Source organism: Chrysemys picta, chromosome 3 (genome assembly GCF_011386835.1).
Source record: "Chrysemys picta bellii isolate R12L10 chromosome 3, ASM1138683v2, whole genome shotgun sequence".
Taxonomy (NCBI): domain Eukaryota; kingdom Metazoa; phylum Chordata; order Testudines; family Emydidae; genus Chrysemys; species Chrysemys picta.
The window spans coordinates 193,294,058-193,309,018 of record NC_088793.1 but is presented as its reverse complement, the minus strand read 5'-3'; the positions used below and the strand labels follow the sequence as shown (position 1 = coordinate 193,309,018).

The 14,961-nt window shown below is 44.8% G+C and overlaps 1 protein-coding gene across 3 annotated transcripts in view; it reads left to right on the top strand.

The window, feature by feature from the left end:
* The window catches only part of SLC1A4 (solute carrier family 1 member 4), a 36,459-nt gene extending 23,305 nt beyond the window's left edge, over window positions 1-13,154 (top strand). For 2 of the 3 annotated variants that reach the window (XM_005287229.4, XM_008172384.4), the window contains 5 exons: window positions 41-207; window positions 4,124-4,357; window positions 5,051-5,245; window positions 6,894-7,028; window positions 9,904-13,154. In XM_005287229.4, the coding sequence (XP_005287286.1) occupies window positions 41-207; window positions 4,124-4,357; window positions 5,051-5,245; window positions 6,894-7,028; window positions 9,904-10,138 (966 nt within the window). In that variant the 3' untranslated portion in view covers window positions 10,139-13,154. Of the gene's footprint in view, window positions 1-40; window positions 208-4,123; window positions 4,358-5,050; window positions 5,246-6,893; window positions 7,029-8,949 lie in introns of all 3 variants that reach the window. The other variant, XM_042857187.2, reaches the window with a different exon arrangement.
* The last annotated feature ends 1,807 nt before the right edge of the window (window positions 13,155-14,961 follow it).

Genomic DNA, 14,961 nt, shown 5'->3' with positions numbered 1-14,961 from the left:
ATGCTGCCTAACAAACATGCTGTTTATTTTGATATCACAGATCCCTATTGGCACAGAGATCGAAGGGATGAATATTCTGGGACTGGTTTTGTTTGCTCTGGTTTTGGGAGTAGCTTTGAAAAAGCTTGGCCCAGAAGGAGAAGAACTGATTCGTTTCTTTAACTCATTCAATGAGGCAACTATGGTCTTGGTGTCTTGGATTATGTGGTAAGTGTGGTTGTAAATACGTTACCATGACAGCAGTGCTTCCGGGCTTAGGAATGTCTGTCTTTACCTGCCTAGCTGTTTTTGATGCCACATCCATCACCAGAGTAAAGAGTGAGTGGCCTTTCATCCGTGCAATGAGTCTGGTACTTGATGGCTGTTTTGCCCACTATATTTTCTCCTGTGTTTATCAGTGTTGCCTCTCGAAAATAAAGAATGCAGCCTCTTTCTTTGCACATGAGCAGTAGGCAGAAGGTCACTCACACCGTAGGCTGTCTCTTGAGAATGACAGACAGTCCTCTAGGAATCAGCTGCAGGACTCAATTTTGATTACTTTGAAAATCAAGCCCTATTTTTTCTAAGCATCAGAAACCTGGGTGAGAACATAATTACATGCCTAATTTTATGCGATGTTACTGTGGCTGCACAAGCAAGTTGGGAATTTGTACACCCAAAACCCCAATTTGCATGCACAGTTGTAATAATTGCACATGCAAACTAGGTGCACAGTTGTGATCACATATTTTAGTTCATTCCTTTATCTTGTGATTATTTGAAACTCAGGCCCTGAATACAAACTAAGCTATAGCAATACACGCAGAAAAAAGAAGACGTTTAACAATAACTCAACATTATTTGGGTTCCAATGAATGTCTGCTGCTGAAGAAGTGCTTGGTTACAGAACACAGAACTGACAAAACACAACTGAAAACCTCAGTCCCTTCATATAACAAGAGTAGTCAGGAGTTCCCATTAGAGTGACAAAATAGGTGAAAATCTTGACCCTATTGAAGTCAACAGGAGTTTTGTCATTGACTTCAGTGGAGCCAGGATTTCACCTTAGATCTTAGGTCTCAATTTATATAGGAAAGACTTCTTTCACGTTCCTGGGTCGGAAGCGAATGTGGGAGCCAGTACTTTCAACATACAGATAGGATTGTCAATTTTAGTTGGACGTATTCCTGGAGGTTTCATCACATGACATAATCGTTAGTTAAAAATTAATCTTTACTTCCTGGAGACTCCAGGACAATCCTGGAGGCTTGGCAACCCTACCTACAAACCAACATCTCATTAACATTCCTAATCTCCCAGAGAGCCCTCCACAGCCCTGCACCCTCATCTGCTGGATGCCTATGTATTTTCTAAGGAGGCTGAACCTCTGATGATAGTTTATTTTATCTCCTCTGCAGAGTTATAATTAGCGGGACCTCCCCTTCACCCACTTCTCTGGAGTCCATGCCTACATTTCTGTGTGACATTTGCCATGAGAGTTTTCGATCCCTGCTAAAGTATGAGGAGAACTAACTATCCTACTATCCAAAGTATAGAAATGAAAAACCATAAGTACAATTACAGTGAAAGATAGCTGGAATTCATTTGTCCCAACATTTTACAAAAGCTAAGGTCAATCATAAATGTTTCCAAGATTATATATATTTTAATCCAGTGGAAATCTGTTTGTTTTTTTATTTCAGTTTTTAAAAAGTAAATATTCCCATGTGGTAGTTGCAACTTGACCAGTGCAACATTAAGACTATAAAGGAAAGTAAAAGTGAATCCATTGATTTGTTTTTCATTGTCTAAGCTGAAGCAAAACAAGAAGTAAAGAAACAGTGGAAAGAAGAAAGTGGAATTTTAAACACTCTTCCAGGTTTAATAATCTAAGGTGTAATTATTGATGGGGTAAGAGACGGTGTTAATTTTAGATCAGATTTGCCAGCTGAAAGACTCGATGTCCACATGGATAGGTTGGTTATGACTCTTCACGGTGAGCAACTCATATTTAGCAAAGACCTCTGAAAAGTTCTGTAGTTTCAAAGCATGTTTCCAAAACCACTCTGCTGGAAGTGTAACTTGTTTTACACCAGTTTAAGTGAAATCCAAACCAGAGCCCCAAATGTCATGCCTGCCATTCATTATGTACTGTATACTGAAGGGCTGGAGGTTACATCTTATGTAAGAAACCCAAACTGTTAAACTGTCTATGGGGAATATCATTCTGCCAAGCCCAATCAAACAATGCTTAGCCAATAGCATGTTACTCTAGGTGCTGAAACTGCTGTAGAACCACAACCATTCAAGAAAAAAGAACGAGGAGTACTTGTGGCACCTTAGAGACTAACAAATTTATTTGAGCATAAGCTTTTGTGGGATAAAACCCACTTCATCGGATGCATGCAGTGGAAAATACAGTAGGAAGATATATATATATATACAGAGGACATGAAAAAATGGGTGTTGCCATACCAACTATAATGAGAGTAATCAGGGCTATTATCAGCAGGAGAAAAAAAACTTTTGTAGTGATAATCAGGATTACCACTCTGAAACCTGTAACCATTCAAGAAGTCTCTCAAATTATGCTCTGTCCCTTTCTAACTCCATGTATATACATCCAGACAGGTGAGTTTTTTCACTTGAACTGCTATTTTCCCCCCCAAGAAATGGAATGGATTCAACAAAATATCTGACCTTATAAATACATTAGTTTCTGTCATTAGGGATTTAAATGTAAAAGTCTCAAAGCAGCTTAAGGCTTTCACTCTGGAGTGTAATTCCTAGGCTATCAAAAACTGATAGGTAGTGGTTCTTGTACTCAGCTCATTATGAAGCTAACTCTCCACGTTAATCAGCTGTGTGTAATCCTTTTCTTTGTGGATTATTGGACTGCTTCTGAGCCTGACATGGCAATGTACAGTAATTCTCACTTCTCCTCTTTCCTTCTCTAAGGCTATCGGTGTCCTCCGGATATTTATCCCAAATCTCTCACACTTTTCGAGTAACAGTTAGGGATGGGCAAAACTGTTCTTACAAGATAAGAAGTGTCTGGAATCTCCTCCCCTTCTGTGAATCAAACCCAACCACCAAACCTTTAAGGGCTGTTGTCAGCCAGTGGTTAAAGTAAATTGAAATAAGATGGGAAGCCTTCATCATACCAGCCAAGGAGGGGGAGCTGCTGCTCACACAGACCAGGGGGAGGACTGGGGCACTGTACAAGAGGTGACATTGGTTCGCTCCTGAGGGCCGGGGCAGATTGTGGGATGGAAGAGGAAGGGACATGTCAGAGGATCTACTCATATTCTGATCCACCAGCTGTTGCTTTGGGGGCCCAGGGACTGGAGTAAGCCTGGAAACTGGAGTAGTAGCTGCTGTGCTGTGGTGAGAATTTCTTCTCTCTTTGTCTCCAGGGAATTCCCCAGCACATAGTGAGGCTCCTTGAGCTGGAGACGTGTTTTGGGCCTAAATGCAGCTCCCAAGGAGCTCCCTTTGAGGACTGTAAACTGTTGCTGACAAAGGAAACCACAAACAAATTATTGATGTCCGAAGATTTGTTGTGTGTCTACAGCTATAGGCCAGAGTGAGACTCCAGACACTCAGTTGTTGTAGACAAATACTAGAATTAAATGCCTTCCCTGGACTTACCCTGTGCTTTCTGAGCTTCAGGAACTAACCTGGCACCCTCGCTGATGGAATAAAACTCCACAATAGACATCTTCTCCTGCACTCTCTCCTTTAGGCATGCAATCTCCCTGATAGCTTCTGCCAACATTCCTGCACCATCTCCACTCCCGGCAGTGCCACTTACAGCCTTCCTGGATGTTTCTTTCAGGCCAGGGGCCAATGACAACTTATCCAGGCTGACAACATCCCCTTTAGCAACCAAGAGAGAACTCGGTCCATTGTAAATTTGTTTATCATAAGTTTATAGAGCACATGGCCCTGTGTATTCTGTGGTTCTGGAGGCATGGAATTTGCTTCAGATTCCACCTCTTCAGGAGGGGCAGAGTGCTGTACACAGGTTTCCTGGCAGGAAGAATTTGGTCCCTAAAAATGAAAGTGGTATGTGTCTTTTTTTAAGGCTTGTTCCTCTTGCTTAATATTAATGAAAGACAATCCTTGTTTTTTCTTTATGCAGGTATGTGCCTATTGGCATTACATTCCTTGTTGGAAGCAAGATTGTCGAAATGGAAGATATTGTCCTTCTGGTAACCAGCCTGGGAAAATACATCTTTGCCTCAATTCTGGGTCACGTCATCCATGGAGGAATCATTTTGCCGCTTATATATTTTGCATTCACACGCAAAAATCCTTTCAGCTTTCTCTTAGGACTTGTAACACCATTCGCAACAGCCTTTGCCACTTGTTCAAGGTATGCTATTGTGCTTGTTTCTGATATGGAATAATGGTATGCTAAATCCATGTTTTAATTTGAACAAGTTTCAGATGCAAATATTGGCCCTGATCCTGCAAAGGACTGTGGTTAGGTGCACGGTATGCCCCTTACAGATTCCCACTGATGCCAGGGGGACACCAGGATGGGTAACTATACATCCGGGCATAACCTTTTGCAATATTGATGCCATTATTAGCAGTGATGTGCAGCCCATATTTCAACAATTTCAGTGACACGGTGTGTGGGACTGGGGAATCTGTTTGCTTTCCCATTTAAAGAAAATCTTTTTCCTAACCATAACCAAGAAAGAAGGCAACACCACTTCACAAACAAGCTGTGCTCTTGCTGAGAATAGTTATACATTGCTCTTGGCCAAGCTTTTCAGAAGGGATTAGTGATCTGGGGTGCCCAATTTGAGGCATTATAAAAGGTCCTGATTTTCAAAAAGTGCTGACCCCCGACCTGCCCTTTGAAAATTAGGCCTTTTTAAGACATCTCAAGTCAGGCACCCAAAATCATTAGTTAGTGTTGAAAATCTTGGCCTAGAATTCTGTGTAGCAGTACTATGGAAATAATAAAAATACTAAAACTGACAGCTTATGCACCGGGTTGGACAGGAATGTACAGCTCCACGTCTTATTTCCTGTCTTATTTCCTGTTTGTTTCTAGCTCAGCTACTCTCCCATCAATGATCAAGTGTATTGAAGAAAACAATGGAGTAGACAAGAGGATCAGTAGGTTCATCCTTCCTATTGGGGCCACTGTGAACATGGATGGAGCCGCCATATTCCAGTGCGTGGCAGCTGTGTTTATTGCTCAGCTGAATAATGTTGACCTCAATGCTGGACAGATCTTTACTATTCTGTAAGTTGCTTGTGATTCAAACCACATCTCCCTGGCCCCCAAACGCCATGCTAAGCCTTTCTGTTTTTAAACACAAATCATTTTTTAATACCTAGCAGTTCAAATTCCAGACCTACAGTTGCCAATTTTGGTTGGACGTATTCCTGGAGATTTCATCACATGGCATAATCTTTGATTCCTGGAGATTCCAGGACAACCCAAACCAGACCTCTGAACTGCAGTCTGTAAATTGCTGTGGAACATATTATCCAACAATACAACAGGAGTCTTTCAAGCTTTATAAATCTCATTTTGACGTGTACTGGAATTTAGGGAGGTTTGATAGATGTGGAGATTAAGGGCTAGATCTGAATCTTAAATGGATTCTGAGCATCTCAAAAACACCATTTGTGCAGAACTCTTCCCTCCATCTCAAGCTCCCCTTTCCCCATCCTCTGGCCATCAAGCTAGGTAATTCCATGGCCTCTCCTATGCCCCTGCCCTCCATATCCTCCTTAACCCCTTAATCTCTTTTACCTTTCGTGTTTGGATACCAATAAGTCACTTCTTTCTTTACAACCAACCCAAACCCTGTCCTTTCCTTCCCGTCCTCACTGCTAATAGCTGTGTTCCTCCCTGCCTTGATAATTTCCCACTTTGTCTACGGTAACTTCCCTTTCTCTGGCCTTTCCAGTGCCCATGCCACTGCCCTCCCGTCGATCCAGAGTGCTGCCCTTGAGTTCATCATCCGCATGCAGCACTCTGACCATATTGCTCCCCTGGCGCTCTGTTTGGCCGCTCCACATCGCCTTCTGTGTCAGTTTCATACGCCTTGCCCTCACGTGCTGGGTGCCTCTGCCCTGGCCTGTGTCCCATCCCTAGCTTTCCACGACTGCCTTGTTCGGAGCCTTTACTCCGCCTATCACTTTGCATGTTCCTTTTGTGCCCTCCTGTTTGTCTATCAATACTGCACCCATCCCTGTGCTAATCAAACACCTTCTCCCGCAAGAACCCTCATGCTGGGCTGTCCCTTCCACACCTGAAATACCCTATATACCATGAGCCGTCTTCAGATCCCTCCCCAAGACCCTCCAAAATCCCTCAGTGATCCCACAAATCATTTTAACACCCCTAAGCCACCAACATTCTGCATCCCGCAGACATCCCTGGGACATATTCTGGGTGCTCCGCTTCCTTCCAGCCATCCCCATTCCTGTTATTTGCTTCCTTCCCTTGCTCTTTTGCCTGCACGTTGTCCATTTGGATCACTTCCACTCCTCTGGGCAGGAACAGGTCTAATTCTGACTGCAAAGCATCCAGCACACTTTGATTGCTGTTATCATTTTTCATGTAAATGGCAGAGATACACCGTGATGCACGTTGCTCATCTGAAAATACACTGGTAGTATTCGCAGCAGAGTCATTACTTGGATAGCTCGTTTTGATTCTTGCAGAATAACAGCACTCAGTACCCAACAGTATTAATTTCTATTGTTGGACATCTGCAGAATACATGCCCCGATATGGAAGAATTTGTAGACAAAGAAGTTACATTTGCCCCCCTCCTTTTGCTTTGGTTAAAATTGACGCTGTAGGAAAATAGGCACCGTGACCATTGAATGAGTGTGTTACTGAAACTGCACTAACGCGTGTTTGAAAACATTCTCAGTGTGACGGCCACTGCAGCCAGCGTTGGAGCGGCTGGAGTCCCAGCTGGAGGAGTTCTGACCATTGCTATTATCCTGGAGGCCATTGGACTTCCCACCAACGATCTATCCTTGATATTAGCAGTGGACTGGATTGTGTAAGTACTGTATAATATAAATCTGCTGCTGCATATGTAATTGGAAGCACAGGACTGGGGGAACAAAAGCAATAGTCTAGAAAATAAAAACGCAAATCACACAGTTGTATATCGAGTTTACACACACACACTCTCTCTCTCCACCAGAAAAGGCCAAGAATAACATAATTCAGTTTCAATTAAATAAGAACTGGGGGGCAGATCCTAAAGTACTTATTCAACTTGTACTTCATCTTTGCTGAGCTGAAATTCCCATAGATGCTAGTTCCCTTAAGAGGAATTATTTAGAGCTGTACAAAGGGTCTTGCTAGAAATTAGATGGAAGAAAAAGAGAACTGAGGCTGAATAATGGAGAAAGCTTCCTGAGTATTGGATTCATTAGGTGGTGTGACGGTCTCCTGGGGAAAGCAGTACACATCCTGTTGCTTCAGACATTTAAAACTAGGTTAGACAAAGGACTGGGAACAATCCTCCATTGGCAGAAGAGTGGAGTCAGGGACAAGCAGTGATCATAAGACAGCTGATATTGTTGCATGAACATGTTATTGGACAGGAGCAATTTTCATCAGGAGTTTAGTGAGCTATTTTTGCACCTCTCCTTTCTTTGCTGTTGGAAAGGGCCAGGTAAGGCCCAAATTCTGACGTTCTTATTCAGTTCTGCTCAGTTCTTACCAAGACAAATCTCCCTTCTGAAATCAGGGGAAATTATCCCACAGCCTAACAGATCCCAGCGTGAAGAGTCTGATCCTGCTATTCAGACTAACTTTCTTCTCGTGACTCCTAGATTTACCCTCTTGTACCGCCCTAAATAACTCCTCTCCCGGGGGAAAGGTTAAAAGACTCCATTTGTATAGCTCAGTAAAGTGATACAGGGACCATCTGCAAATACCTGAGAGGTGTAGATAGCTCTCCTGTCACTTTAACTGAGCTATCCAAAATGGGGCTCTTCGCCTTTTCACTCAACCAATCTCTTACCCCCTTTAATCATTGCTGTCCGCCTGTGAACTCCCCCCAATTGGTGCCCATGTCTAGCTACAGCAAAGTTTCACCCACTGATTCTGAACCCCTCCGTGCCCCCGTGGCCAGAAAATTTATCAATCAATCTTAATAACCTAGAAAGCCTAACATTAAAGTACTTTAACACTGACCTTGGAGTGCTAGTGAAATAACAGGTTTACAGTGCGCTGACCTAGTCTGCAGTCAAGACCATTGGCTGGAGAAGCCTATTGAGGCAAATCCTTGGCTCAGGTTATTGTTGGATGCACAAGGCAAGGGAAAAGGGCAACAATCATTCTGCCTTCCCACCTCACCCCCACCCACTCTGTCCTCATTGTGCAGGGCCAGCCATAGTCGCAGTCCTTGTGCCTAGGGCACTAGCCACTTTAAAAGGGGTTGTGGGAGGATGCAAAGCAGTAGCCCCACCCCCCTCCCTCTACACGTCGCCACACATGACGCACCTTCCTGATGGGTGTGACAGTGGCTGCACCGTCCTCTGTGGGCCTGGGAGCTGCAGGAGTCGTGGTGCATAGGGCTTCCCAGTGCTCCCTCTAGGTCTGGATGGCTCTTAGCCCACTCTTCATTGAGGACTAAACTGTGCTCTCTGTGTATCACCTGCCTCCTCCACACAGTCCCCTTCCCTTCGTAATACACAGCAATGCATTGCTGTCAGCACTGCACGGGAAGCAGCCTGGTTGTTGCAGCTGATGTGGTTATAATGATGAGGATGGTGGGGTGGGAGGGAAGTAACCTTGTGACTCATTTTATTGCAAAGCGTTGAATAAACAAGTAGTACTAAGTCACAAGTTAAGCACATGGTGAAATTAGGCCATGAGCAGACTGATTGAGGTCCCAAAGCACAGAGGGAAGAAATGTGCCTGTTCTTAGCAGATAGCCGTTGTTTTAATCCTCTCTCCCACTTCAGAGCGACAACGTGATCTGGAAACCTCCTTCCATTACACTGTAGCCTTGTCACATTCGCTTGTGGTGCATGGCCAAGGGGCATCAGGACGGGACATGGTGCCAAAGCTCAGACAGCAGCACTAGTGATGGGGGAACCCTTTGTGCCTGATTTCATACTCACCTGGACATCATGGGGTGGAAGGTCTGACTCAGGCTAGAACATCACCAGGTTTCACTGCTCTTAGAGGAGGCTGGAAAAGGAATATGGAGCAAAGGCAGCGAAACAATCCAGTGAAAGCTGGATGAAAAGCTGGGCCCGGTGGGACAGAGGCACTAATGAAAAGGAGCTCAGTGGGGGAGAAGGAAAGGCATGAACAGAGCCTGTCTACGTCCTGGAACAGGGCCCCCTCGTGCTCGCTGAGCTTTTGGGTGATGCAGATATTACAGGCTTCCCTTTAGTTAAAAACAAAGAGCCCAATTCATCCATATCCAAACTTGGCAGCCTGCCCCACCTCTGTGATGGAAGACTAGCAGTGGGCCATGCGTGGCCATTCAGGGGACTCAAGGTCAGGAATGGATTCAGGGCTCTCTCTTCCTGTGCTGGTGGAGACAGCTGTGGAGGGAGGGAAGTGGAAGCAGTGGGATAGTGGAGAAAGCCCATCTGTCTCAGGGGAGATCCCTTGTGTCCCGCCCCTGTCTAGAGGTGAAGTGTTACACTGGCAGCTGAAGAGGAAGCATAGAGATTGAGAACAGCCAATGCTAAGAGTTGGAGCCACCCATAAAACACGCTACATTTCTATAATACTTAAACTATGATGATACCTATAGAGAACAGCTAATGCCACTGTCAATCCACGAGTATTCCTTCTGTCTCCATTGACTTCAGTGGCGTTACACTAGGGATGAATTTGGCCCCATATATTGAATTGTATTGCTTAAGTTAAAAGGGTGCCTATGTGCTTTTGCCATTGACCAGGGACCGAACCACCACTGTTGTGAACGTTGAAGGAGATGCCCTGGGAGCAGGTATCCTTCATTATCTGAATCAAAAAGAAAAGACGGCGAAAGAGCAGGAGCTAAATGAAGTCAATGTAGAAGCGATTCCCAACTGCAAATCTGAAGGGGAAACATCACCTCTGGTAACACACAGGAACCAAGTCCCCACCCCAGCCAGCACTGCGGAGCCAGAGTCAAAAGAATCAGTACTGTGAACTCGGGGAAAACTTGCAAACAGGTGGACTGCTGCCTTGTTAACATGCTAGACCATTTGCACTGCTGTTAGGGACTAGCTGTGTGTTCACCTTTTGAGTTTCAGTGGCAATGATTTGAAGCTACAGACTTGTTAGGCGTATGTCTGTCTGTCTCTCCCTGGAGAGAGCAATCACTTCACAATGATGTTATGATGTTTCCTACAACACAAGTATGTGTGTGGTGTGTGTACATGCATACATGTATATGACAACAGTACCAATAAGGATTCTTTTGGGGGTTTAAAAAGATATTTATTAGTAAAAGTCCATGGGGAGGGGGAAAGAGGCTAAACAGAGAGGACATACTGGTTGTAGATGGAATTTGCACCACAAACAGGTCTGAGAACTAGGGGATCCCGAATGGCAGGGTAATGTTATGCAGGAACCAGTACTTTCTCAGAAACACCTATTTAATAGTATCAAGTGGGAAAAGAAATGCACTTTCTATAACACACACACACCCTTCTTGTCCTTTGTGCACACATTACAGCAAATAAATACTGAAGACCAGTAATTTTAAAATCCAAATTAATAGCTCAGAGGAATCTGATCTTCATTCTATTGCCAGGCAACTTTATCAAAACATCCCCAGGAAGCAGACATTGTGGCAGCGTTCGCTCTCTATTCTCCTAGCTGTCGGTGATAGAAATCAACCCCACAACTTTAAACTCTAAAATAACAAAGATTGGAGTCAGACAAAAGATCTGCTTTACTCCCTATTTAAAACTGACAAACCACTTTTAAGCCAGTTTTGGCAAAGTAATTACACGAACTTCTATAGTTACAGTATAACTGTGTCTACAAGAGAATTGTCTATAAAAACACTGAGTGACAAAGACTTCAGCTCTACGCACCTAACCACACACGTGCAGCTACTGCCACTCGAAACTGTTCATGTTTCTTTAATGGCTCAAGTCAGACGTCCTGGGACACATCCTTTTCCAAGCAACATTTCTCAGACGAGAAAGGAATATAAAAACTCAAAATGTGGAAACTGATGAAAAATCCAAAGCATTATCCCCTGGATGGCCAGAGTAGGGACTACTGATGGCATGAGACGGGAAGGCGTGTGGAGTCCAGTGATTCCTGCTGGCTCTTGGGACGGCTGTGCCTCCCCCTCTTTGTACGCTGCCCTGGTGTCCCTGTCCCTTCGAACAGCAGAGCCAGCTTGACGGTTGTGCTGCTGTTGGACCCCTTGTCTGCAGCAGTTCACTCTTATCGTGTCCGTTCTTACCACAGGAGGTGGAAGAAGCCATAGGCCAGGACTCAATGGTGCAAGTTTTAATTCCTACAGGGTATTCTGCCTGAAATTGAACCAGCTGCTCCCTGACTTCTACACTGCCCCCACAGGGCCAGAGCCACAGCTCATTGAAAGCAATGGCCAGACTGCCACAAAGACAGGGCCCCAGAATGAACACTGTTCAAATGGTGGGGCTTCCCTTTCCTCACACGTCAATGCAATGCAGAGCCCCGGCTCCTCTCCGTGTGAGCCTCCCAGGCGTGATTAGCATGATTATTGCTTGTGGAACAGAGGGGAGCAGTTGTGCTATTGTTGGCTTGTCTCAGCAATGAACATTGATCCTGGATAAAAAGCAGCAATTCTCTCCCTTAGTCTTCCTTTACCAACTGCTACACAAGGTGTACACAGGGATCACAGCCCACACCAATGAAACGCAGCCACCTGTGAGGTGAAATGAATTGTGCACAGCAATGCTACACACATGCTTAAGATAGGAAGCGACGAATGAGTCAGTCAGCTCTGAAACTGCACATAGAATTTATTCTTTTGATTTAAACCCATGTTCAGAAAAAAAGAGCACATGACACTCCTTGACTCGTTTTAAAAATACAGTGGTATAAAGAGACTCTGTGCTCACCACCCAGCACCTGACAGTAATATCACAATCTTACAATCCCCCATAAGATTCCTCCCAGTTCCTCTTAGCTCAGGAACACAAAGGGACCTTACCGCCTGTCCTGAAGGTCAATACACTAGGGATATTTTGGACCAACTTGGGGTACGACTCTTAGATTGGCAGGCCCCTGACAGAATACCCTGCCCCCTCTCTCTGGGGTGCCAACCCAGTTGTCCCTGTTCCACAGTCCCAACTGTGTCAGCATAGCGGGTTCATTAGGTCCCAGGCCATTGAGGGCCTTATAGGGCAAAGCGCATCGTTCAGATTGTACATGGTACCTGATAGGTTGCCTGGGCCGATCCAAAAGCACGGGTGTCATGTGTTCCCCACGGGACATACCCTGTAACAAATGAGCTGCGGAATTCTGCACCAGCTTCAGTTTCTGGATAGATTTTAGATGGCGCCTCATATAAAGCACATTGCATTCGTTACATTGAGGGAGGTAGGCCAATTACTGGAGTTGGAATTTAACCAAGGCTAACACTCCTGCTTGTCCAAAAAAGTGCCAGAGCATTTGTATGGACCACAAGATTGTTCAGGACCATTCTTCTTAATGTTCAAGAAATCTGGAATCTTGCAGGTAGCAAAACTATTTTAAGCTTGTAAAATGAGCCAGTCCTTTCATTATTCTAATGTAGCAAGAAACATCCAAGAGATTCCCTGGAAAATCACTTTCTCGGTGCCAGTCAAACTACACATGTCTTTTGATAATCCTTGTCATAAGTAATATTTCTCATTGTCTGATCTTATACATGATGTTAGTTGCCTTAAACACTGTGCAGTCCTATATGACGGCTTTGTCATTTCTACTTGGGTGTTCCTTTTGTTTGTACTCTTTGAGTTGCATGTACTATGCAAAATTGTAATGGATCCAAGGTTATAGTATCTTTAATGCAAATGAGATTGTACATTTTAGCATCTGTCCTTGTTGTAACATGGGGCCTGATCCAAAACACAATTAAGTTGATGAGAAACTTTCTGTTTACTTCACTTGACGTTAAATCGGGTCCTTAAAATAACATCATTACCAAAAAAATTATATAAAAGGTCCTTGAAGCGTCTTCACTGTTCTTATTGTGTCGGACTGGCCTGGTATTCGGCTATAGTACTTATGATGCACCAGACCGTATTACACACAGAACACCGTATTTCAGAGCACTTTACAGAAGCTGTGGCAAAGGGACTGCATGTTGGCAGACAAAGCAGCTGTGTGCGCTCGGCAGCCCGGCCAATAAAGCCAATCACATCTGTACTGCTGCCAGCACAGATCACCAGGATTTCTTTGAACTATTGATACGATCTGTAAACAATTCCAATTCCTTTGCATGAATGTGTATAATTGAGTTGTACAATTTCACTGGTCCCTTCCTTGATTTGGCTCCAGGCTGAAAACATGTGGAGTCAATTGATTTTCCTTCCATTAATATACCAGTTCCCTTGTATGAATCAGAAGGGGCAATTGCTGTCCCTTCTTGGAGCCAGCATACTCCACAGGGGTTGAAAGATAGCCCTCCCTCAAAAGACTCCAGGCTGCTATGGCATCTTGTGAGGTTGTGCCCTCCCTTTCCTGTGGTTGCACTCTCTAAGGGGAGGGGGCCAGGGACCAGGATCATGGATAACGGCATAGTTTAGGTGCTAAGGCCCTCACTTAACCCTATTCAGCACTGGTGCAGCTGCATGGATTTCATTGAGGTTACTACTGATTTATACCAGTGAGAGGGGAGGCAGAGAGGGACCATAGGTGGGATTAGAAGATCTACCAGGTTATCCACAGCTATCTCAGGGTATGTCTACACTACGAAATTAGGTCGAATTTATAGAAGCCGGTTTTATAGAAATCGGTTGTATACAGCCGATTGTGTGTGTTCCCACATAAAATGCTCTAAGTGCATTAAGTCGGCGGACCGCGTCCACAGTACCGAGGCTAGCGTCCACTTTCGGAGCGTTGCACTATGGGTAGCTATCCCACAGTTTCTGCAGTCTCCGCCTATTGGAATTCTGGGTTGAGATCCCAATGCCTGAATGATGCAAAACAGTGTCGCGGGGGGTTCTGGGTATGTGTCGTCAGGCACCTCCCCCTCCGTCAGAGCAACGGCAGACAATTGATTCGCGCCTTTTTACCTGGGTTACCTGTGCAGACAACATACCATGCCAAGCATGGGTCAGCTCAGTTCACCGTCACCATATGTCATGTGGGTGCCGGCAGACGTGGTACTGCATTGCTACACAGCAGCAGCTAATTGCCTTTTGGCAGTAGACGGTGCAGTATGACTGGTAGCCTTCATCGGTGATCTGGGTGCTGGCAGACGTGGGGCTGCATTGCTACACAGCAGCAGCCCCTTGCCTTTTGGCAGTAGATGGTGTATTACGACTGGTATCCGTCGTCGTCATACTGCAGTTCGATCAGATGATGGCTGAAACTCTGTATGTCCCCCAGTCATATTCTGCTGCCTTCCTGATGATGATGGCGGCTATCAATCGAAGTACACTATTTTCTGCCAAGCGCCCAGTATTTTCTGCCAAGCACCCAGAAGATGCCGAGGGCTATCAGTCATGCTGCACCGTTGGCTGCCAGTTTAAGATGTAAAAAATAGATTTGTTCTTTATTCATTTGCTTCCCCCTACCTCCATGAAATCAACGGCCTGCTAAACCCAGGGTTTTGAGTTCAATCTTTGGGGGGGCCATTCTGTGTGACAGCTGTTTGTGTTTCTCCCTGATGCACAGCCACCTTTGTTGATTTTAATTCCCTGTACCTGTACGCCATGTCGTCACTCGCCCCTCCCTCTTCCCTCCGTCAGACAATAGTTTTGCGCCTTTTTTCAGACCAGACACCATAGCACTAGGATCATGGAGCCCACTCAGATCAC